General features: G+C 51.3%; 10 protein-coding genes across 16 annotated transcripts; 7 read left to right on the top strand and 3 right to left on the bottom strand.

Annotated features, from left to right (window-relative positions):
* Positions 1–218: 218 nt before the first annotated feature.
* Positions 219–2,804, top strand: H257_08055 (hypothetical protein; the record flags this gene model as incomplete). 4 transcript variants are annotated; one of them, XM_009833827.1, is made up of 7 exons in its annotated part: positions 219–401; positions 662–841; positions 906–1,161; positions 1,225–1,757; positions 1,806–2,037; positions 2,098–2,184; positions 2,267–2,804. In XM_009833827.1, the coding sequence occupies 7 exons, from the start codon at positions 219–221 to the stop codon at positions 2,707–2,709; spliced, it is 1,914 nt and encodes a 637-aa protein (XP_009832129.1). In that variant the 3' UTR covers positions 2,710–2,804. The 4 variants fall into 4 exon arrangements, with proteins under 4 accessions (XP_009832129.1, XP_009832126.1, XP_009832127.1 ...); XM_009833824.1 differs by having other exon boundaries at positions 1,213–1,757; XM_009833825.1 differs by having other exon boundaries at positions 1,806–2,184.
* A 358-nt stretch (positions 2,805–3,162) lies between these two features.
* Positions 3,163–4,056, top strand: H257_08054 (hypothetical protein). The gene is made up of 3 exons (XM_009833823.1): positions 3,163–3,251; positions 3,322–3,604; positions 3,728–4,056. The coding sequence occupies exons 2-3, from the start codon at positions 3,476–3,478 to the stop codon at positions 3,953–3,955; spliced, it is 357 nt and encodes a 118-aa protein (XP_009832125.1). The 5' UTR covers positions 3,163–3,251; positions 3,322–3,475; the 3' UTR covers positions 3,956–4,056.
* Positions 4,057–5,359: 1,303 nt separating this feature from the next.
* Positions 5,360–5,881, top strand: H257_08053. Of its 2 annotated transcripts, XM_009833821.1 has the most exons (4): positions 5,360–5,425; positions 5,500–5,555; positions 5,601–5,687; positions 5,735–5,881. In XM_009833821.1, exons 1-4 carry the CDS (start codon positions 5,398–5,400, stop codon positions 5,807–5,809), a joined length of 246 nt encoding a protein of 81 aa, XP_009832123.1. In that variant the 5' UTR covers positions 5,360–5,397; the 3' UTR covers positions 5,810–5,881. The 2 variants fall into 2 exon arrangements, with proteins under 2 accessions (XP_009832123.1, XP_009832124.1); XM_009833822.1 differs by having other exon boundaries at positions 5,360–5,555.
* Positions 5,882–6,269: 388 nt separating this feature from the next.
* H257_08052 (hypothetical protein) lies at positions 6,270–6,972 on the bottom strand. Its single transcript, XM_009833820.1, has one exon. It carries the CDS (start codon positions 6,619–6,621, stop codon positions 6,304–6,306), a length of 318 nt encoding a protein of 105 aa, XP_009832122.1. The 5' UTR covers positions 6,622–6,972; the 3' UTR covers positions 6,270–6,303.
* A 69-nt stretch (positions 6,973–7,041) lies between these two features.
* H257_08051 (hypothetical protein) lies at positions 7,042–7,791 on the top strand (the record flags this gene model as incomplete). The annotated part of the gene is made up of 4 exons (XM_009833819.1): positions 7,042–7,173; positions 7,268–7,452; positions 7,528–7,731; positions 7,788–7,791. The coding sequence occupies 4 exons, from the start codon at positions 7,042–7,044 to the stop codon at positions 7,789–7,791; spliced, it is 525 nt and encodes a 174-aa protein (XP_009832121.1).
* On the bottom strand, positions 7,676–12,035 carry H257_08050 (hypothetical protein). Of its 3 annotated transcripts, XM_009833817.1 has the most exons (8): positions 11,827–12,035; positions 9,834–11,773; positions 9,591–9,783; positions 9,349–9,544; positions 8,832–9,229; positions 8,484–8,664; positions 7,810–8,412; positions 7,676–7,746 (listed from the first exon to the last, which is right to left on the bottom strand). In XM_009833817.1, the coding sequence occupies exons 2-7, from the start codon at positions 11,327–11,329 to the stop codon at positions 7,967–7,969; spliced, it is 2,910 nt and encodes a 969-aa protein (XP_009832119.1). In that variant the 5' UTR covers positions 11,330–11,773; positions 11,827–12,035; the 3' UTR covers positions 7,676–7,746; positions 7,810–7,966. The 3 variants fall into 3 exon arrangements, with proteins under 3 accessions (XP_009832119.1, XP_009832120.1, XP_009832118.1); XM_009833818.1 differs by having other exon boundaries at positions 7,676–8,412; XM_009833816.1 differs by lacking the exon at positions 7,676–7,746 and having other exon boundaries at positions 7,967–8,412; positions 9,834–12,035.
* A 191-nt stretch (positions 12,036–12,226) lies between these two features.
* H257_08049 (hypothetical protein) lies at positions 12,227–14,421 on the top strand. The gene has a single exon (XM_009833815.1). The coding sequence runs from the start codon at positions 12,294–12,296 to the stop codon at positions 14,115–14,117; it is 1,824 nt and encodes a 607-aa protein (XP_009832117.1). The 5' UTR covers positions 12,227–12,293; the 3' UTR covers positions 14,118–14,421.
* An 878-nt stretch (positions 14,422–15,299) lies between these two features.
* Positions 15,300–17,087, top strand: H257_08048 (hypothetical protein; the record flags this gene model as incomplete). The annotated part of the gene is made up of 4 exons (XM_009833814.1): positions 15,300–15,845; positions 15,903–16,211; positions 16,276–16,475; positions 16,555–17,087. The coding sequence occupies 4 exons, from the start codon at positions 15,300–15,302 to the stop codon at positions 16,868–16,870; spliced, it is 1,371 nt and encodes a 456-aa protein (XP_009832116.1). The 3' UTR covers positions 16,871–17,087.
* Positions 17,088–18,158: 1,071 nt separating this feature from the next.
* Positions 18,159–20,375, top strand: H257_08047 (hypothetical protein). The gene is made up of 4 exons (XM_009833813.1): positions 18,159–18,700; positions 18,750–19,067; positions 19,632–19,837; positions 19,908–20,375. Exons 1-4 carry the CDS (start codon positions 18,188–18,190, stop codon positions 20,215–20,217), a joined length of 1,347 nt encoding a protein of 448 aa, XP_009832115.1. The 5' UTR covers positions 18,159–18,187; the 3' UTR covers positions 20,218–20,375.
* Positions 20,376–20,982: 607 nt separating this feature from the next.
* On the bottom strand, positions 20,983–21,889 carry H257_08046 (hypothetical protein; the record flags this gene model as incomplete). The annotated part of the gene is made up of 4 exons (XM_009833812.1): positions 20,983–21,079; positions 21,345–21,553; positions 21,612–21,678; positions 21,738–21,889. The coding sequence occupies 4 exons, from the start codon at positions 21,887–21,889 to the stop codon at positions 20,983–20,985; spliced, it is 525 nt and encodes a 174-aa protein (XP_009832114.1).
* Between the last annotated feature and the right edge of the window lie 1,529 nt (positions 21,890–23,418).

Raw genomic sequence — 23,418 nt, 5'->3', positions numbered from 1 at the left:
TTTTAGTACATCTGACGTGATACATGATTGGATAAATTGATATGCACGACAGTCCTATCAGATTGTCGGACGACATGCTTATTCAACGTCGTTCCCTGTAATTATATCGGGCACACCACCAAATATATCGGGAGCACGGCCAAATACATCGGGCATTCGTCCAACTTAACTGCAAAAAGGTGTAGTACTCATGAGTAGAATTGACAGGGCATTTCGGAATGAGAAAGGCCATCGTGATTGCCTTCCTACGTCGATGGCTCATCCGCCGCCGCCTGGCCAAGGAACTCTTCGCGAGACAGATGGAGTACCACTACCTCGCCTTCGTCCACAAGACACCAAAGAGGATGTCCATCCTCCGTGGTCCTCTCTGGGTGGACGAAGTCCTCTGCGGCTCTGCGCGGGTGGCATCCGGGCGCTAAGGCATTGACATAATGAACTTGGCGTTAGAGTACTGCTTGATTTTGCCGTTAGAGTACAGTACATCAGTTCCATGGCGTCCATAACGTGCGGATACGTACTGTACTGTATTTCACATATAATCTCATGAAGCTGGAACTTGGCCTTTGATGTCAACAGCGAAACGACCACAAACATCGCCATTTCTGAAGGATATTGTAGGCTCGGACGTTTCAATGTTTAACGATAAAGTATGTATTTTTAGTTGCTCAACAGGGGGAATTCACCTGGCGCAGCAAACTACAAGGAATACCCTGAAAAGACTGCTAGTATGACCAAAGTCGTCGTCGTCGCTGGGTTACAGACGTCGACCAGGCGGCGCGTGGGGTGGCATAAGCCCATGGGGTTGTTGAGTTTTGTCATTTCGCTGAATGTGGCCAGCATGGTCTGCTGCTGTTGTCTCCATCTACACCAATCTCTCGCTTTGTCTGAGATATTGCCTTTTGTAGCCGCTCAAAGCGTATTTGACCGAATCGTTTCCGTGGCAAGTGGGCCAAGTGTGGTCTCCGGACGCCGCGACGACGTTTGACATGTACAACACCGAGACTCTTGCGTCGAAACAAAGCTACTACACGGCTTCATTCTTGCACAATTATGTCATCAGCAACATCTATGTGGATCGACCCAATGCCACGACATTCATGGTCGCGGCGTTCGAGCACGACAGCTCCACACCTTGCTTGACTCGAGTAGTGCGATTGCCAGGTAATCGTTTTTCATGAACAAGATCGGTGTCAACATTGTGAAACAAGACAGTCGGTATCATAGGGGCATTGTTCTACGGCTCGGGCATTCGCAGTGTCGTGTGCAACTTTCTCGCAAACTGTACTGCACCGACGATGGGACAATGCCAACACGTTCGGTTGCTGGGGTTGCCATTGGCCGAACAGTGTGTCTGGGCCGTTCGCGACCATCCGCTAGCCGAGCAAGAAACCACCAACGTTGTCGTGTACCAAGTGATGCAGCAGTGGCAAAACCAGAAGTTCCTCTGGTGTAAACTCGCATACCGCGTCGTGCTTACCGTATACGTGTGCCGTGAAATGTACGTCAAGTACTACCGGCACTATTCCACCCTCGCGGCCAACTTTATCGACGTCGGGCTGCAAGATCCAACGCTCACAAAGATGGAAATCTACATTGGGGACCCAACCAGCATCGTTCTCAGCAACGCGTGGGTGTCGTTGGCGTTTGTGATTGACTATTGGCTCAGCGCGAACACGGTGAGCGAGTGCATCCTCCAAATCAGCCAAATCGAGGACCAAGTACTGTTTTGCAAGGCGGTCCTGTACACGTGTCGAAGCGTACGTCTGAGTCTGATTCCATCGATGTGATTCTGATCCCGTCCGTAGGTCTGGTTTTCGTACTTTATGTTGCGCTACACCACATTTGTCCTCAAACGATATAATCTCGAGCACATGGTGACCCCGCTCGACCCGACGCTCGTGGCCGTTGCCGTGCTTATCTATGCTGCCCCAATGGTCTACTTGATTTCGACGACGCCCATCATGGCTGTGCAGCATGCGTTGTGGGAGCCACTAATATCAGCTGCCGAGAAAGGCCAGGCGATCGAGATCTTTCTCGGTGCATACACAACAACTGCACTGCATGGTTTGACCCGGCATGATGTTGTGTTTGTCGTAGTACTCGTAGGAGTCACCATGGCGTTCGGGGCGGTGCCGCTGTGGTTTTCGCGTCTGTGGACATGGTGTCGAAATCGCCAAACCAAAAGTACGACCGCTCGTATGAAAACGTATCGTGGTGAAGGATACAAGTCCTCACACAGTGCTTGTCGCATATTTCCATCATATAGTTCGGGGGCCATCCCAAACGATTGTCAAGTTCTCCGAGCTCAACTTGCTCATGTTCAACGACATCAAGCAGCGCGTGGCCTTCCACATGTTTGGCCTTCAGCGCAAGTTCACCCCGTCGCAGTTTGAAGGCGGGTCCTTGTACGCTTTGCACAAGCACAACGCCAAGTATAACCGCATGCCGCTGTTCAGCCACCGCGGGTCGGACTGCTTTGTCGCGTGCTACACGGCCAGTGGCCTACTCAAATTGAAGTGTCGGCTGAGTTTGTGGCGCTGCCTTGATCGCATCGAACGAGACGACGATTTGTGTGTGCGGCTGTGTGAAACCAATCACAAGGATTGTCTTAGCCGCCTGGACGGAACGGCGTGCATGACGTTTCAGCCCACAGGACCAGCGTCGCAATGTGTGCATCGAGGGGTCAACGCCAGTCCGTGGATCTTGTGATTTACACCATGTTCTGGCTGGTCGTGGATCTGTCCCAAGTAGGAGTCGCGAGATGGGGCGTAGGAGGAACCGAGCAAGTTGGTTTCAATAGAGCGGTTCGAGTTGCAATTATGTTGCTTAAGTGTCATCGCAACCTCCCCCCGATGTACGAAATACTGCTGACCGGTTTCAATTGATAACCTCCCAACGTATCTATGGGACGAGTGGAAGGGCGGGGCCGCCACGGCATGGGCATTTTGGCTATATATCTGAATAAATATCGTTTTTGGTCTTCACGTCCCCATGCATTGACGTGGCAAACCGTCTTCTGTATGCCAAGCAAACCTAACATCCCCATTCCACCGTTCGTTCGTCCACTGGACCGCTGAAGTCTTGACAACGTGAAACCCTCGTTCGAAACGTTTCTTCTCCAGATTTAGGCCATGGTCTTCATATGAATGCATTCGAATTTGCCAACCCAAGGTCTACAACAAGGGGGTCGCCTCGAGAGACCCGGCTCCAGCAGAAGCTGCGTCCACGACCATCCCTCGACGAATGATACAGTATGCACAAACCCATAGCGATATTGAGCTTTGTCATTGCTCTCAATGTCGCGAGTATTGTACGTTGCAGAAAATTCGACTTGGTCAAACCACACCGAAGAAACTGTAGCCCCTCCAGGCGTTTTTCAGCGGATCGTTTCCTTGGCAAGTCGGCCCGGCCACGTCCGTCACCATCGCCGCCAACTTGTACAACGACGCCACCTTAACCAAAGTGCAACGGTACTATGGCGTGGCATACATCGATCGCAACCACCGCATTGTCATCGATCGGATCAATGCCATTATTCATGCACACAACAATTTGGCTTGACGACATCCAAGCCCCGTGCCCGTCCCTCGTTCCATCTTCCCTGGTATCCCCTTCCGTTTTCGCCTTATCCTGGACACCCTTCCAGGCGCGTTCTTTTACGGTTCTTTCTTCATTACGGCCATCTGTGTCTTGATTCAACAACCCAACGCATCGTCGATGGCCATAGGTCAATGCCACCACATTCGAGAAATGGGCTTCCCCTCGCCGAGGAATTTGTGTGGATCGTTCAAAAACACAACGAAAACGGCAATGTCCACGTGTACCAAACCATGCAGCAAGGAAAACATCCTGTTTCTCTGGTCGCCACTTCTGTGCGCGTTGGCTTGCAACTAGACCCGTGCGTGGTAGAGTGGGATCGAACCATAGCCAGAGGATGCGAGTCCAGAGGAGCTGAGCCCGAGGACATGGCCATCAGTCGCCTGGCAGAAGGGACCCACGAGCACTTGCATGACTTTGTAGCCTCAACACGTTGTTCATCGTAAACATGGCCGCAATGATTATTTGCTAGCTCTCGTACAGACGACACATTACAAATGAGAGGTACTGTAGAACAGTACTGTATTACATTTGGAACAGTCGAATGCGATCGATACTGGAACTCGGATAGTCGCCGCCTGGCCTTTCAGCGGGCGCTGAACGACCTGTCGATTACGTCGCCGATCCACCAAATGCTCATGCAGATGCTGCCGCACATGTTCACGGTGCCGTCATTCCACACGGAGAGTCTTAAGTGCGTCCTTTCTGGCTGCAAGCTCGTCGGAAATGACTGCCAGCCTCTGGTGCATCCGACATGGGCGTGTTAGGGGGATTGGCAGTGACCACGGGGGTCGAAGGTGGCTTCAAATCTGGGTTTCCCGTCGACGACGACGGAAGAAAAAGTCTGACGGGTGGGCTCGTCGTGGGTGGCGAGAACGCAGACACAGCCGGCGTAATCGGCGTCGTCGTTTGGCACTTGAGAGGGGCCGCTGGTCGTTTCAGCTGAGACGTCTTGTACATCGATGGCGGGTCCCGCGCTGACTGGTCCAATGGCGCATAACGTTGTTTTGGTAGTGTGGGTTTGGAAATCGACGAGCAGGACAAACAGTTTGCTTTTAGAGGATGGCGCCGCCGTGCGTCCGCCACGACAGCAGCATTGTTGATGTTGACATTGACGAATAAGATGACGAGGAGATATGATGGCAGCGGGGGGTTTGGTTGGTTTGCCTTCAACGACCCCACCTCCAGACGCGGCGGCGGCCGCGCTTGGCTGGCACCCGGCGTGGACGACGTTCATTCCCACGCCCTTGAACACCTCGACCAGGAAGTCCAGTCTTCAATGATTGGAAGCAATGCCAGCAGGCTTTTGCGATGCTATGTACTCGTCGGTCTTGGGTTAGTTTTAATGGCTACGCCGGACCAGTTTGTAGTCTAGTTAGTGATGAAGTGCTTCCACGAAGGACTGATGGCTCTCAACTTCGTTGAACTCGGCGGCTCTTGCATGGACCGCTTTCATGAGTCGTGTTATGAGTCGAATCAAGGTCCTACCGCTGTCGAACCTTTTGCTCTTCCAGGCTGCAATTTTGTCCAGGTGTTCACAGTTTACTGGACCAAATCCTCAGCTATTGTACTGTACTATACATACTTACTATTAATACTAGTCCAGTTCTGTACTAGTTAGTATACTACCTAGTACTACATGGTTACCTGTGGCTTTACCTTGGTGGAAATGCAGCTTCGTGACAGCCCAGTTGCATTTGGTGCAACCACGTCACGACCTCCACTTGACCATGTGTCGCCGCCATGGTTGCAAATTGTAACCGCCAAAGGTCATGACCTTTCAAGATACCAAATCCGAAGATGAACAATAGCCCAGAATACGTCCCTGGTACATGACGAATTGACGTTAGCTACATATGTTGGTTCGAGTCGAATGCCAAAATGCATCCATGTGTCTTGTAGACCGGTCGTCCACGGTGACCCCTTCGTTCCTTCGAGCATGCGCCGATGCAAACAACGTAAGTCTGTGCAGCTCATGGTGTTTTCATCGAGTCAACACGTAGAGGTCGTTGGTGGAATTGCGACGCCTAGAGCTCCAACGTATTGACATTCGCAATCAGCTGGGCATTTCCAAAGCTACAATGGCCCAGGTACCCCCATCATTTAAGCACGAGTTGTCACCTTGTTCACTTTGCAGTGGACGGCGGAGCATCAAGCCCTAGTGGCCAACGGCGCCTTTGACAACTCGACACCAAACACTCCTCAAACATAGTATATAAGCTACAACCAAGTTACAGAACAAGCACTAATCCTAACAAATGAATGCAAGTTATAGTTTACGGTACTACTGTGCTACGTTGTACGTAGTACTCGCGAACCATACCTGGCATGACATTGCTCTTTGAACGAGTCTAAATTGTCTATGGATTGTATGCATGGCTGAGGAGGACATTTCGTCATACGTCATCAATGTTAAATCAACACCAGCATTTGGACGGTGGGAGCCCCATATGTCGAAGCCACTTTTGGTTTCAGTCGGAACGAGCTCCACTTCGACTGCCAACGACCGCGCCAACAGTACTTGTCCGAGAAATCAGCCAAGAGCTGCTAACGTTCAGGTAAAATCCCCATGTAAGAACACTTTTTCCGAGACGCTACCGTGGAAGGCATGTAACTCGACGCTATGAGTAGTTCTACAATATGTTACATCAAGGCAAAATCCAGGCAAGTTATTTGGGTTGATATGTTCCCTGAATGCATGTTTGATTATTTGATTACCATCGACATTTTGAAACTAGCTGGAACATCGAACAATATGGACGACGACGACGACCGCGGAGACGACACTGCACCATGGGATGTATACGAGGACTTGAGCTTTTTGTTCGTACATAACGATGCGCTCCACATGGAGTTCTCATACGTGTGCGATTTGTTGTCCGAACCAGCAGGCGGCGCCAACGCTTCGTCCGCCCCATCCCTGCTACACCCAGGGAGCTCGTCCACTGCGGCATCCTCGTCCACCATCCCAAGTCCCGCGAGCTCGTCAAAACGCAAGACGGTCATGACAAACCCCTCTTGCATTCGACAGCCAACATCAGATCAAGCTTCTTCGGCAAGCAGGTCGACGATTTGAAAGTGCAGCTACTGACCGCACAAGATAACGCCGCGTCACGCTTCAACCTGAACGTGTGGAAGCGCATTGCACGTCAGGAACAGTTTGAAAAGTCCAAGGCCATGGTCGAGAATGAGCAGCTTCACGCAAGAAGCCACGCTTAGCGGTACGATCCCCGTCACCTCGTCCTATTCCCGTGCATATCTTGCTTAGACGTATACGGACACGCAGTCTATCGAGTGGCAAGGCTTGGCAGCACAAGCCTCGCTCCGCGTTGTTGCAATCCACGCAATCGCGGACCGACAGTATCGGCGACAGCAGTCGGCGATTGTAAAAGCTGGCTTGGTGGACCATACAGTAGCACGGACGACATCACGCGGGCCACACCCATGCCCCAAGCAGACAACAGCGTGCTGTTGGAGTACGTGTACCACATCACATTGGCTGCGCCGTACGACCGCATTAACGCGGTCTGGAACGTCTTTAAACATGGGCCGCCACTGCCCGACGGCGCCACCCAGGTATGTTAGATGCCTAGAGCAGATCCTGGGGGATTGTCTTGACGAGTCAGGTTTGTAGTCGTTTGAGCAAGTGGATGAGCACACAGTGTAACAGGCATTTCGTCGAACCCGGGCCAACCTAGTGAGTGGCAACCCTCACGAAGACACTGCGCACGCCAACATTGTGTGGAAGTACATCCAGGAGCCTCCCCATCGCCAGGTCGTTGTGTGGCGCGCAGTGGTGGACGATGCGCTCGTGACACATATGGCCAACGGCGCCGTACATGACGAATGGGGCTGGTACGTGCCCGCAAACGGGGGGTGATACAGTAAGTTGCCCAGTGTGGTTAGCATGGAGGATGGGTGGGTGGGTAGGGCGGTTGTGGCGCCGCTGGACGATGCCTCCACGTGTCGACTGACGCTGCTGCTTCAGGTTGTGGCAGACCCGGTACAGGCCGAGAGCCGAGGCAGCCCCGACGCGCTCGTGGACGAAACGATGTCTCAGGTGGAGACGTTTTCGTTCGTTCGCCCCCCAACGGCACCGGGGACGTTTCCGGGGCCCCGTTCGTGGAAAAAGAGGTCGACGCGATGGAGCTACCGTTTTGGAAACGAACGTTCATGGAGCTGTTTGCAAGATAGTAAACATACATGTACTACCGGTATTCGACCTATACTAGGTTTTTATGGTGCACAGTGCAACAAGATACGATATGTGACATGCCGTTCAAACGTGAGGTCCACAGGTATACAGTAGTAAGTAGTAGTAGTACGGTGACCCGTAGTACTCCTCTACCAAGGGCAAGAGCGTCGCCTTCTACACGCGCGGAATCCATGCCATATCGTGGGCTTTGAGCTTTTCAACGACGTAGCGCTCGAGGCCACTGAGTTCCTTGGGGTGTTGCTTCGCCTTGACATGTTGAATGTAGAAAAAGTAGTCGAAAAAGTTGTGCACGTGGTGGATGTGGCGGCTAAAGTTGTTCGGGTGGCCTCCGTCCAAGTTCTCGATGGCGCTGCGCGACCGGTTGCACACCAAGCAGCGCTCTCGTTTCAGCGCCGCCTTGGTCTCCGTCTGCTCCCGCACCGCCGTAAACGCATCAATGATAATGCCTTGGACCATATTGAGGAACAGCGTGATCACAAGCACGAAAAACGCCAGGTCGTACACCAACCGCTCAAAGTATCGCCCGGGGTTTCCAAAGTCCAATTCGTGGCTCAGCGTCGACGAAATGTAGTCCCCAATCCCGCCCCCCGACAGCAGGCCTGATTGATGTACAAGTCTATTAGTCGGAAAGTACGCCTTCGAGGGGGAGAAACAAGGTGGTGTAATATACCATAGCGAATATACGTCGTGTAGCATTGCAGCAACGTCGAGCAGTGGCTCACGGTGTGGTCTTCGCATTCGAGCTCGACTTGGAGGTGGAAGAACCCCACGAGCGAGAATAGGTAAATCAAAATCGCCCCAAACACGGCCGTGACGCCCAATATGCCCATGTTCGAGTGCATCGCCGTAGCCTACTCACCACGAACTTTATCATCTTTTAAATGTCCATGGCATTCAGAATCTATACACGCACATGAAGCCTCCACTCGTACTCGTAAAGATGCATGTATATAAACATCGACAACGTCACGGCATATATATACTGTATATAGAAACTCAAACGACACAATAGACCTACAATGAATCGAAGGTTGTCGTTCGTGGCGAGAATATCCACGAGTGGACACCCAAAAAACATAAGCCCCCACGGCCCGACGTCAAAATACGTCGTCACAGCTGGGATGGACAGTCCCAGCCCACAAATGGCGCACAGCGTGTACGCTCCAAACGTGATCACGGAGCCCGACAAGAGCGTATCATACAGCACACTGTACCAGAACGACGCCAATGTCGCGACGACGTTCGCGTCCGCGGGATTGTCCACGTTGACAGTGAATCGGTAGAGCCGGCACACATGGCGCACGCCTTGCAAAAACGCCCCAAACAGCCACAACACAGACACGGCCGCCAAGATCTTGGTCGTCGTCGTCACCATGTTCATGTAGAAAATGACCAGAAAGATAGCGACAAAGAATTCTACGCATCAGCCAAACGTCAGTTTGCCCCTGCCACGCGAGCAACACGAATGCAGTCCAGGACAACAGGAATAGTGGAAGACCATATGTACAACTTCGAGGGGAGTGATAAAGTCGAACCAAGGTAGCCAGCAAACGCGCCAAACCCATGCAACGTGCTGGCCCAGTAGTCGGACGAAGTCGTGAACGACAGCTTGAGGGGGGACACGTGCTGCTTGCAATAGTTGAAGCAAAACGTGGTCAAGGCGTGGTACAGCCACAAGGCGGTGCACACTCCGAGCAAAACAAACCCGAGCGCCCCCACGACCCACAAACCCTAGAAACGAACCGACGTCAAGACATCCCATAGAAACAAGTCATACCGAGCGCATGTTGGCTTGGTGGACGTCCTCCACGGTGCTGTGGTTCACTTGCACACAGAGCAACATGACAAAGTTGATGTAAAAGCACAGCCGAAGCATGTTCTTGCGCAGCCACACATGCCACTTGTTCATGATCGAGTACGACGGGTTCTTGACCAGGCCTTGGATCACAGTGAGCTCTTCTTCAACGTCACTACAACTTGACTGAGATCATCGTTGGGGGGGGTGAAGCTAGAGGCTTACTTGGCGACGTCGGAGGTCAGCACGTCCAGCGCGCGGTCGCCGCCAATGTCCATATGATCGATCAGCTTGGCTCGGAGCGTCTCGTTCAAGTACTTGGCCGTGGGGGGGCGTAGAAAGTACGTTGTGAGGATCGCCCCGTTTCGTGCGATTTCAATGGAAACGACCTCGCGTTGGAAGAACGCCACCGCCGCGAATGCTTTGGGGTTGGCCAGCGCTTCGTACCACTGCGTTCGGTACGACTCGATGGTTTGCTTGTCGTACAGGAGATGCAGCACGATACAAAACAAGTGGATCGCGGCATGGAAGTCGTGCAAGTTGCGCTGCAACTCGTCCTTGGACGTGTCCGTGTGCAACAAACTCTTGGTCATACTCAGCGTGTGATGCAGAAGGGATCGATGGGCCGGCGACTGCTTCCACTCTTCGATCGCGCGATAGTGCACTTGCAAGCGCTCGACGACCGCCGACACGGGCATCACTGCCGCCAAACATTCATGAAGGGTGCCGTCCGCTCGGCCTTCCATGAGGATGAGCAATACTTCCGCGGCGCATTTCTGCACTTGCATCTGAAGCGTCTCCGCCGTCCCGGGGCCGAACGAGATGCCATCCATCACGAAATCTCGCACAATCGTCACGGCGTCGGACGAGGCCACCAACAGCTGGTTCTCCTCGGACGGGCCTTGGCAGGCTTCGCAGAGAAAGGTCATCCACGACACGACTGTTGGTATATCAGCGGACGAGATGATCGACGGAATCCCCGCCACCCTCGCGAGAACAACGTCGAGAAGGGACAAGCCGTTCAAGGTGACAGGAACTTGCATCATGGCCTGCCACTGGCTGTGATGATACATGCACACCTGTGTCATAATGGCGACGATGTTGGTCGAGTTTTTCTCCAAGTGGCGCAGCAGAAACTCCAACACTGCGCTTTGAGAGTCCGAGGCCGCATAATACAACGCGTTTTGCACGTCGACAGACCCCCAGGCCGAGAGTTCGTACAGCAGCTCGAGTGATGCTTCGTCGTGGACACGCTGACCGATCATGCGGACCAAGAGATCGGCCAAGTTAGCGTTGACGGCATCTGCAAGTAAGTCGTTGTAGTGCTTCTCGGCGTACATGAGTTTCTTTGCGTTGGCTTCCGCGTCGAACGAGAGGAGCCACTTGTCCGTCGACTGAGTTTCAGCCAACGCTTCAATGGTCTCGCGGGCTCCCCAAAGCACACGGATGATGCTCAACATATGCTCGAAGCTGCCGCTCAAGTCAAGCTCCTGGTTGGCAAGTTCGCGATCGAGCGATGCTTTCAAAGCCGCGATTGTGTCGGCAAATGCGCGGTCCTCGTCAGCAGATTCACTCGGTGGAGATGCCTCGTCCAGCGGAGTGTACACCTTGCGGTCTGCATTCTGCATCAAACTCGTCGCCTCCGTCGGTGTCATATTGGCAAGTGAGTCCAAGTTCTCACAGTTGTGGTCCAACTGGCACACGATCAACTGACCAGTCATATAATATATCCAAGTCGAAGTAGCCAAAGGTGAATGAACTCCGTGTGGGATTGTTGAATGCAGCCAATGGAGTTCCAAACTGCCTTCGCATGCTACAGTTGTACAAGCCTACAGTGTTGCATTTCGCCGAGCTGATCGTTGTCGACAAATTAGCAACCGGCACCACCTCTGCCCATGATTGGACTGAAACAATGACAACAAGAGCAAAACTCAAACGGGTTCGCCAAGGGTCCTCCAGAGCGCACGTCTCGCGCAGCGGGAGTTGAAGGAACCTTACCATCAAGCGGACCTTCTCAAGCGCGTTCGTTTCCTATGTCGATTCGTAGCAACCTCCACGTGGCGACCAAATGTTGCCGTGGTGGCGAGCTGCTCCAAAACCAACGGGTTCAAAAGGGTCGGCCGACCGAATGGGCCCAAAATCAGGGAGGCTAGTCGATGCTGGTGCTGCAAATTACAGTTGCAGTTTTAGATTTCAAGGTTTTGGCAAGCACTCGTACGTGGTCGAAGGGACAGCTTTCTTGGACGAGGGGGCTCGTTTCGTGGCTACAACCAACGTTTCGTAGACGTAGCAGCAGGGTGCTTCTTAGGAAGCGTCGACGGGGTTGGTGTTGGGGCATGAGTTTGTTTGGAGGAGGTTCTCGTGACACATTTCACAGGAGAGGGAGGCGCGATGGTGGATGTAACGTCCGCTGAACAGCCATACCGGTTGTCATGAGATGTTGACTTGAAATGGAGATGTTAGTCAACGACCTTCATTCTCAATGGGAAAAACACCGCTTGTATCGGCACTGTCACGCGAAAGCAATTATACCATCACTCTTGTTTGTCCCATTGGCATTACGCAGTGATTGTCATTGCTGGATCCCACCCAAAAACACACAGAGGTGTTTTTCCCACAGAGAATGAAGGTTGTTTACCCAAGAAAACACCACCATCTCATTTTTCATTCAACGATCTCACGAAGATGGCCGCCAAGCGAAAAGCTACGTCAACTCTCACGCCTACCTCTCCTGTGAAACGTGTCACGAGAGGCTCCTCCAGACCAACTCCTGAGCCATCAGCAACCCCCTCCTCGACGGCCCCTAAGAAGCAACCTACTACTACTTCCAAGAAAGCCGCTGCTATTTTAACGAAATCGGCGACTTCGTCCAAGAAAGCTGCCTCTCGAAAGGCTGGTAAATCCAAACCCGCACCAGTGGCGCCAGCGTCGGCTAGTCTTCCTGCGTTTTCATTTGGTGGTTTCGGAACTCCATGTCCAATGCCCGCGCCAACTATGCCAACGCCCACATCTAGCCCAGCCATCGCTCGCCCATTGGACGAAGTGTACAGCCGGAGCCTTGGTGCATCGTCTGCATCCGTAGTGGGCGACTACGACGTCATGTTGAACCAAGTGGCCATCACGGCATCCACTAGCAACAACAAGTTTTACCGGATCCAGCTGATTCAGCAAAGCCCCAACATGTGGAATGTCTACAGTCGATGGGGGCGGGTAGGGGAAGACGGGGTCTATCGTCTGTGGGGTCCCATGGCCACGCTGGAGGACGCAGAAAGGGTGTTTTGCCAAAAGTTCAAGGACAAGTCCAAGAACAACTGGGCCGACCGCTACAACTTTGTGCCCAAGAAGGGCGCGTACGAAATGGTCGAGCTCGACGAAAAAGCCGCCATGGTGTCGACCTCGGACGGACCCAAAGTCATCGGCGACGACTCGGTCCCGTCTCAATTAGCACCCCCCACCCAGAAACTCATGCGCATGATCTTCGACAAGGCCATGTTCAAAAGTGAACTCGTCCGCATGCAGTTGGACCCGAAGCGCATGCCACTCGGCACCCTCAGCATCAACCAAATCCAAAAAGGAGTGGCCGTGCTCGACACTCTGCGGGATTCCCTCGATGCTGGACAAGTCACCACAAGCCACCTGCAAACGCTGTCGGCCAAGTTTTACCAGCTCATTCCGCACGCGTACTCTCGGTCGACGATCCCCCCAGTCCTCAACACCCCCCAGCAACTCGAACAAAAGTATGAGATGTTATCTACTTTGCACGATATCGTGGTGGCGCAAGACGTAGAGAAGGCTCTGGGGGATGCCGCCCCCACGACCAAACACAGCTTGGACCTGAAATACGCTGAGCTCAACGCTGGCTTGGACGTGGTGACACCGGACGACCCGTTGCACGAAGTCATTATGCAATACGTTGCCAACACGAAAGGCACAGGAGGCGGTGGCTTCAGTTGTTATGCAAGCAAGTTGGTTGTGCAAGACATTTGGGCCGTGCGTCGAACCCCCGAAGATCAATCATTTTCGTCCTTCGATAGCACCCCCAACCACCGACTGCTGTGGCACGGCACCAACGTGGCGGTGGTGGCGGCGATCCTTAAGTCTGGACTTCGCATCATGCCGTCGTCGGGGGGACGAGTCGGCAAAGGCATTTACCTGGCCAACATGCTGGAAAAGTCCAAGTCATACGTGCGACCCACGCACGTCGATGGTCACAACATAGGCTGCCTCTTCTTGGTCGAGGCGGCGCTGGGCAAGATGCACGAGATCCGACAGGACGACTCGAGACTGACCAAAGCACCAGCGGGGTACGACTCTGTGCTGGCCAAAGGCACTTTGCACCCAAATCCGGACGAGGACCGGATCGTGCAATTGGATGGTCAGGACGTTCGGGTCAACGTAGGCCGCCCCGTGACATTGAAGAACGAACACTCGTCGTTCCACCACGACGAATATTTAGTGTACCAAGAGTCCCAGCAACGACTGCGCTACATCATTACGTTCAAAATGTAACAAGTTGAACCATGTATGTACTATATTTGACCTTGTTCGTCAAGATGCATATGACGCCGAAGCCTTAACGTTAGAGTATTGGAAGGAAGAGTAAAGTGCCAATGAGACGCGAAGTTCCAATGAACATTTGGTTCTCTAACATCCATTCCAGCCTTTCAAGACTGGTGGATGTTCGAATGTGGGGGGGGGGGACTCGATTGAGATGCGACTTCCCGCGAACTATTCCTGTAGTACAGGGCAGTTGTTAGATTGAGTACAGTAGTAAGGACTTGACCTGGTTGTTAAACAATTTCGCGCTAGCTTACATCATTGATGTCAAGAGCCACTGTACTAGTACTGTCTCCACAGATGCCATGAGATCGTATACGCAACCAACACGGTTGCAATGCCGTGAGGACGACGATGTGGCCATGGTGTGACCCAACGCGTCTGCGTAGGCGGCGGCTACGGTGTGTTTGCTCATGTCAACACGTTTGCCATAGTATGTAGTCAGGACCACCACGTGGGTGGACTAACCATGACGTCATGTTGCTGATCGCTCGTTCCACGTCGTCACATATCGCAAGCCTCGTTCGACGTAGTAGTGGCTGGGAAATGGAAAGGTGAACGGGTTCGATGCGAAAGAAACAATATGGACTTCATGACATAGGTCACCTCACAACCCTCGCCTCGCACTCGAGACGATCCAATCGCGTGTTCTAAACACATGATCTGCTTTCGTACGACGTGCTTGAGTGGTTTATTTTCAAGCAATACCAATTCTTCACTCGATGCAGTACTCTTGCTTCGCGGCGGTCGGTCACTTGGATGTGCTTTAGCTGGCGGCATGACGATCGCGCAGGTGACACACTTCGACTGTTCCACTTGGTGTCAAAGTTGAACGATTATCTTTCTCTTGTTGCAGATCAAACGAATCCTGTGGCTGTTTGGTTGTGGAGTTGTGGACGTCGGCTGCCCCTTGGATACATTCCAATCATCATTGCCATTCCCAGAGCTCGATGAATGACTGGTCATAGCTGCTCCATCAAGAAGAAGTATCTCTCATACACATTGGCAAGGTCTTGCTGTATGTAGCTCATCGTAATTCGCAAATGACCGGATAGTGTTTCCGGAAGGCCATGATCATCGTGTAACAGTATTGGGCCAATGGTACGCCGTCATTTTACAATACTGTACTTCAAAATGGCTTCCAAAAACGACGGTGCCGACGACGAGACATCATGGACAAACTTGCTGGACCTTCCGACGTTGCTGGCAACGGATGACCAGCTCTATAGTGACATAGAACAACTCTTCACCATTCTGGATGATTCTGTCCTTGAAGAAGAGCTTCCGATTTCAACCAACACCACGACGCATCCTGTATCCATATCGTTGCTCCATCAAGCAGCTACTTCCACTGGCATCTCTGAGCTCTCAAACACCCTCACAGCTACCTCATACAAACCATGTCGTCGTCGTCGAACTGCTACACATCAAGAGCGACAAAAGCACGAGCTGCTCGTGCTTCGACAACAAGTCGTCCAGATGAAAGCCCTCTTAGCTGCCAAGCAAGCGACGAGTAACAACATTCAAATGTCGGCTTGGGAGCGCGCAGCTCGAGCCGAATGCAAAGAAAAGTGGATGTCCATGCAGGAGAACGCACAACTCATCGGCGCCGTCCATGAGCAAGCCACGTTCATCGAGCACATGCAACGACTGCTCCATAGCCACGACCACCACCTTCACGTAATGACGCTATGTATGCCACTCCTCAACCCCTCTGGTCACGCATGTTGGTTCTAGTTAGACAACAAGGATGCATGGCAGGTGTATCGTCTGGCCGCACACGAGTCGCTTCGCATCGCTGGGATCCACGCGATCGCCGACCGCCAACTCCGTCGGATGCAAAACGCATTCATCCAAGCCGGAGTCTTTGAAACATCAGACAACACCTTCCGCGCACATGTCCGTCCAGACAAGGGCGGGTCCTTTCGATTTGAACTAGTCAATAGCGTCACGTTGCCGGCGCCATTCGCCGTGGTCGCCGCAGCTGCATGGCACGTGCACATGGGCGGACCGTCGGCTCCCAGTTGGCCCGACGGCACCACAGAGGTATGTATATATGTACCTAAAAGTGCAATGGCTTGACCCAGCGTCTGTTGATTGCCGTCTGTAGGTCGTGGAAACCATCGACAGTCATACCGTGTACAGCAAACTCACGCATCATGTCCATCATGGCGGAGTGCCAAGTCACGCCAACGTCATCCGCAAGCAGTTCCTACATCCAGCTCGACACGTGATTGTGTCGCGCAGTGTGCTGGAAGACGCGCGGGACCCGCTCATGTCGACTCGGACGGTCGAAGACAAATGGAGCTGGTGAGTGTCTAGTTACAGCAAGGCGGCCATACGACCTTAAGTGTGGTGTGCGCTTATCATGTCGTTGTTGGTCTGTTAGGTTGGAACTCGCCGCGTGTCCAGACGATGTCACATCATGTCGATTGACGTATGTGGTTCAACTGGGCATGGGACACACCCATCGGTTGCTCATCACAGACGACGAAGTCGCTGGCATTCAAGCCATGCTACAACACGTGTCGATGAGTGAGAACGACGAGGCAACACAAGATGACGGAAGCCTCGATAGGACGACTCCCCAACGCCCACACATGCTCAGCTTTGTGGAGCGGGGCAAACGATACATCCACGCGCTACATGGCGCAGTGAACAAGGCCATTGGAGTGTACCATCGACAAAACAGAGGCAACGCTTAAAGGTACGTTGCATTCAACATGGGTGGTGGGTGGTCGTTCGCACCTTGCATGCTCATTGAAGCTTGTCCGCGCTGGTACGCACGCCACTGAATCCGACGGCGTCGACGAAGTGGCTGGGAATCTTGAAATCCACGATGAGAAAGTGCGAAAGAGGAGGAGGACTCTGGAGTGGTCTTAACGTTATAAAGAGCTCTAATAATATTGTGGATGATTCGATACGAATTTCCAGACCCCGTCGAATCGAATATCTCGCCGCCGAATCGAATCACGAATCGACGCTATTGGCTACTCCATTTTTAAGTGGATTTGATTGGCTCGAAAGGACAAGTATATTCAACCAATCAGAATTCGAGCGCGATTCGATATTGATTCGACAAACAAGGTGCATTTTGGAAGTTTATAGCGAATTCACAATATTATTGTCAAATCCGTGAGTGGACTTTCCAGTATTAATAGAATCGAATGAATTAGGCAAGAATGACCTAGCCAATCAAGTTACACTATTCACAGATTCAAACCATTCATCGGCCCTACATTGAGTACCCGGTTTCGCTATAAACTTCCTAAATTCGCGCGGTTTGTCTAACGTTAATCAATATTGAATCACGCTGGAGTTCTGATTGGTTGAATATTCTTGTCGTTTCAGTAAGAGCCAATCACATCCACTCAAATTGGATAATAGCGTCGATTCGTGATTCGATTCGGCGGGGTCTGGAACTCTATGCCATAGTGACTCGGACAAATATTTGCTTGATAGGGCAATACGATCGCACTTACGAGGATTGAAATATCAATCAATCACACAAATATCGCATCGTAACGTTATAACTCGGGATATTAATATATTCAAATTATCCACAGCTACGTCCAATACTAGTATAACGTGACCGATCAGTGATCCGCCAACTGACCAGTGATCCGCCAAAACATTTTATCCAATAATATGGTTTCTCGAATTGTATTGGACAAAACAAAACCTCTTACAATATTGACCTCGTGAGAAATTATGCACGAATTGTCCAACACTCCAACCTGTGAATACCTCAAACGTTCATACATTTCTAAAACTAATATACCTTTATCATATTATATTTTCAGCTAAAGATTTTGGATTTTGTTAAACTGAATTCAATACTCACTTCAAGTATATATTTTGGCGGATCACTGATCGACTGTGTAAATTGCTCAACTTTCTAAACTAATTGGAGAAACATGAACTGTCAGATCCGATCGGGTAATTCAAGAAGGAAAAAATCCAAATTTTGGCGGATCACTGATCGGTCACGTTATCGGATAAATTGATCAGTACATGAGAATATGGCAGACTACGAGGCCACTGCACCAACTGAACCATGGGAGCTCCTCGACGACCTGCAGTTCCTGATCGCGACCGACGAAGGGTTGCTCGATGGACTAGATCGTGTATGTGGTATGCTAGACGACAGCGATCCTAGCGAAGTATCGTTGGACACGCGGTCGGTCACTCCCGTGGATGCCAGCGGCAACTCAAGTACTGCTCAGCCTCCGCCGCCACTGGCGAATGGGACCAAGCGAAAGTACAAACGCACGACGTTCGAAGCGCGTCAAAAGCTTGAGATGCAGCTCCTGCGCGACGAAGTGGAGTCGTTGAAGGCCACGCTGCGCGACCCGAACCTGTCGCGCCAACTCATCACATCGTCTTCCTCCATGTGGAAATGCAATGCCCAGCGCGAACGTTTCGAAATAAACAAGTCGCTGCAAGAGAACGAGGAGCTTCGGGAGGCGGTGGACGAACAAGCCACGTTTATCGACCACATGCAGCGAGTGTTCACGAAGAAACCTCGACTGGCGGTACGCCCATAATCATCACTCCCAATGATTCCACGGCACATGCATTTAGATTCTGCGCGATGTTGATTCAGCGGAATGGCAGGCGTACCGCGTGGCGGCCCAAGACTCGCTCCGCGTTGCCGCCATCCACGCCATAGCGGACCGCCACTTCCGCCGCATGCCGACTGCCTTTCTTCGGGCCGGCCTTGTGCACGACCAACCCACCCACGACATGATGCGCACGAGGGTACTGCCGCAGTCACACGGTGTCACATTGTTTGAAATTGCCAATCACATCACGCTGGCCGCGCCTTGGAGAGACGTCAGCGACGCTGCATGGAGTGCCATCAGTGGCCCTGCGCTCTACCTTCCTCCGGGCATGTCCGAGGTACCCACATTGCCCTTTTGAATCCCTACTGAATATTGTGCTTTCGAGTGAAATTTCGTGTTGTGGTGTGGTTTCTCATTGGAATTTAAATCGATTTGATTGGCTACTTCAAAATTATTAGCCAATCAAAACCTTCTCAATGAAATTCAACCAATCAGATCGATTGTGGATCGGTTTGGTCGGCGCGATTCGATTAAATTTGTATCAAATGGACAATACTTGTATTTTATATTGAATATCAGTAGATTTATGAAGCAGAGGGCTGCTTCATAAATCTACTGATATTCATTTTCTTCAAATTTTCCATTTGGGGACATCTGATTGGTTAATATCCTCCCGATAGAAATCCAAAATGATATTGTAGCCAATCAGCGACAAGGAGAGATTGGTGCTCAATCTCCAGTAGTTTGGTTTGGAATTTCTATTACTTCGAAGTATTTCTTTCCCATTCTTGTATATAACAACTAGCTTTTCTATTTATATTAATTTTAATATTGCCTTGCTACATATATTTCAAAGTAGTCAATTATGTATCTAAGACCTCCATTATCACGTGTCATGAAGGAATTTGAAGTGTTGGGGGCGCGCACAGTGTACAGTCGCATCACAGACGCCCGCAACCCCACGAAACGGTGGCACCAGAACCTCATTCGCAAGCATTATCCCAGCGCAGACAACGAACAGCGGGATGTATTTATTGCGCGGGCCGTCTTGGAAGATGCGCTGACGCCGTACACGCCGCATTCGTCGGTCGAGAACAAATGGGTGTGGTACGTACGTGCGACAAGCTGTGTGAATGCGCCACGTCACAGAAACTCCTTGTCACATATTTGGACGTAGGATGCAAGTGGCGGCCGACCCCCATGTCCCCAACTCGTGTCAGTTTACACTGTTAGTGCAACTTCAGCTCGAAGGCGACGATGCAGCGGCGGTGGAAGATGGTTCTGAAGTAACGTTCAAAATGAACCAGCTGGGCGTGGTGGACAGGCCGGGGTTTTTGCCGTCGACGCCGTCGATGCTGCACCTGGACCCGTCACGACTGCCGCCGTCGCACCTCCGCTTGTTCGTGGAAGGAGGGAATCGCATGCACGTTGCTGTCACCACGGCAATCAATGCCGTCGTACATCGGTACACTACTCGCTCCTCCTGACAGCTTCCTGATCTTAAGTTTCAAAAATCACAAATCCTGAAGTGTGGACGTTGGTCAGAATCCACGGATAGTTCAACTAGTACGACTACTAGTAGTACTACTGTACTACTATACGGTAGTAGTAGCAGAATTGTGTGATAAAGATATTGTCCTTTTACCCAAAATTTGGACGTTTGTGCAAAATTGCCAAATCTACCGATCGATTATTCTTTGTAGTTACTGAATTTTGTATGTAAAAAGATGTTCGGAGGTGATTGGTATCACACTAATTAAAGTCACACACTAAGTTTACGTTGACGATGACTTCCTGCAATCTGATTGGCTAAATCCTTCTGCCGATTCTTCTAGTTGGGTGGATTCATTCTCCATGTCGCTGGAGTTTAGAATATAAAGACCACAATACGATCAAGGCAGTCGGTTCAATTCGAAGCTGTCCAGAGTGTATGGGAGGGCTGGCTGGCTGGCCGACCAACCCGTGACGGATCAACTGCCTTGGCAATAATGTGGATTTGTTTGTGGCCAATGATTACAATGACGTTAGTTGTGGTTTGGCGTGGGTTGGGTTGCTATCTATCTTGTTGGGCTCGGACAATAGATGCAATTCTGGTTCCCAGTAGTCGCTGCACGCTTCGACCAGTCTCGATGATGTTGCGGATGCCCACACTATTAGTAATCATGCTGTCGGCGTCTGTCACGAACGCCGGCAAGCAAGGAAAGGTTGACGGTTGGGTTGGGTCGGGTCGGGGGAGATACTTCGCTTGGTCATCACCTCTGCCAAGTCGAAAAGTACGGCCGCTCCAAATCCACGCGAACCACAAACGTAAGGCGGCACGTCGAGTCGGTTAGCGGCACCACTTGCACCCTACGCCAGGCCACACATCATACATCCACGAGTACTTGTCTAAACCTAGATCACTGAACGACATCCGTATCGTCTCCTTAGCCAAGTCGACATTTTAAACCCCCATATCGGTACTTGTCCATATATCAAATACGGACCACACTAGCCGTAGTATAGCCGTATCAAATAAGTAGACTACTGCCACAAATCAAACCTATATTGTGGTGTTTATATTCTAAACTGGAGCTATACTCTACAAGATAAATGTAGTATGTACAGTACGTACCACACCGCCTTGTTGTCGACAACGTCACTGGAAGCCGACGGCGACAGCGCGTCATCCAAGACGGACCGACTGACCAACTCAAATTGTTGGGCTGGGGGTAGGTAGTACTTTCGAATGAGGTTCGAGTGCCACGTCACAGCTCCTGGGTCAGTGGTGGCTGCGGTTATGCGACCGCACAACGTACACGCGTCGTCAATGTGCTCCAGTACCTAATTGCAGAACAAGTTGTTGTGCAACGTCTGCAGTATTCGTAGTACAAAGAAGTACCTCGTGCATACCAAACGGCATGTGCGACGACTGGCTTTGCCCCATGGTCTGCCACAGCGCGACGCCGCTAACGTCACGTGATTCACCAGCTCAAACACAATAGATCCATTGGCTTGAGGTTGAAACCGAGCTCGGAACGAGTCGTCCGCGCGGTCGAGCACGCCGGCGCGGAGGAACGTATGGTGCATCCGCCGACGTTGGCGATCCGCGATCGCGTGGATGGCCGCTGTCCGGGGCGACGAATGGGCAATCAGCGTGTATCTCTGCCGACTCGACATCTCGAAAACACTAATAGAACCACAAGGTGACGTTGGATTTCGGGTGGTGTTGAATGGGCAATGTAGTACCTCGAGCGGCCGAGGTTTCTTACGAAACACGCGCTACATGTGCTCGATAAACGTGGCCTGCTGAGATACGGTGTCATGAAGCTCATCGTTGTCGTGGAGTGCTTTGAGCTTCTCCGCACGCTCGACGGCCGCCGCGACTTGCCAGAATGACGACGAGGCCCCACTTGATGACGCAGTCGACTGGTGGTGCAAGGCCTTCAATTGTCGCACCTCCTCATGGAGACACTGCAACTCCTGCTTTTGACGCACCTCAAACGACGTGCGTTTCGACTTCTTGGACACCGGTGGCGGCGGTGCCTCTTCCTTTGTCGGGGGACGGGGTTAGCACTGCTAACCCCGTCCCCATTGCGTGCTAACTTGCACGCAATGCTTTTGCGCCTTCATGGTTCGTGCTGTGATCGTCTGGAACATCGTCCAGTAACTCGCACACGCGCAAGAGCTGGTCGGTCAACAGGTCGTCACTTGCAACCAGGAACGGCAAGTTCTCCAGGATAGACGGCCACGGTACCTCGTCACTATCCCCCATCGTCGTGTCGTCGTGTTGAACCTTGGTGTGGATAAATTACAATCGTCGAAATATATTAAATCCTGGTCAAAATATCGCTCTGGTTTTGTACGTCAAAATCGACTTTACGACGTTTTTTCGGTCAAATCTCATACTATTATATTATTAATATAAAATTCGATGGAAATTTCATAGTATACAGTCCTGATGTAAACTATAGACGCACGTGAATTTTTGACATTTCTCAAAACTTATTTCGATTTGAAGCTCACTGATTTGATATGATACTTTATTTAAGTTTCGAAATACATTGTTGGTGACAAAACTTTAAAATTCGAAGTACTATTTTTGAAAATTACAAAAAACCATTTTTCAGGGTGATGCAAATTATAGACGCACTTTTTTCAGAGCAGTTATTTATCAATTGCATTACCGTTTCTCAACACTACTTGGGCCATCCTAGTTGCCTAGTTGGCATTCCATCAACAAGCTTACGCAAATAGGCTTGGCTGATTTGATCCCAGGAAACACGAATTTGAGCCTTGAGTTCGTCCACAGTAGAAAATTGACGGCCATTCTCGTAAACTTTCCACGCCAATTGACCCCAAACGTTTTCAATTGGGTTTAAATCCGGGCTCTTAGCAGGCCATTCCATCAATAAAACACCGCTTCGCTCAATGTGCGCTTTTGTAGCTCGCGACACATGGATTGAAGCGTTGTCTTGTTGAAAAATAGGCTCCACAACCCCAAAATTTCGACGCAGGTTTCCCAAAAACGGCAACAAGTGCATGTCAAGAGTGCGACAGTAACTTGCACTGTTTTGCTTTCCTTCAAGGATAGCAAGCTCGCTTCGTCCATCAGCGCTCATGCCAGCCCAAATCATGACACTGCCGCCACCGCTCACGCGCTTGGTGTAGATTTCTTCCTCCTTCCTGAGGTCGTGCCAGTAATATTG

The sequence above is a fragment of the Aphanomyces astaci genome, assembly GCF_000520075.1.
Source record: "Aphanomyces astaci strain APO3 unplaced genomic scaffold supercont1.17, whole genome shotgun sequence".
In the NCBI taxonomy this organism is placed as follows: domain Eukaryota; phylum Oomycota; class Saprolegniomycetes; order Saprolegniales; family Verrucalvaceae; genus Aphanomyces; species Aphanomyces astaci.
Note: the sequence above shows the minus strand (reverse complement) of the source record. Positions and strands in the feature narration are given on the sequence as shown.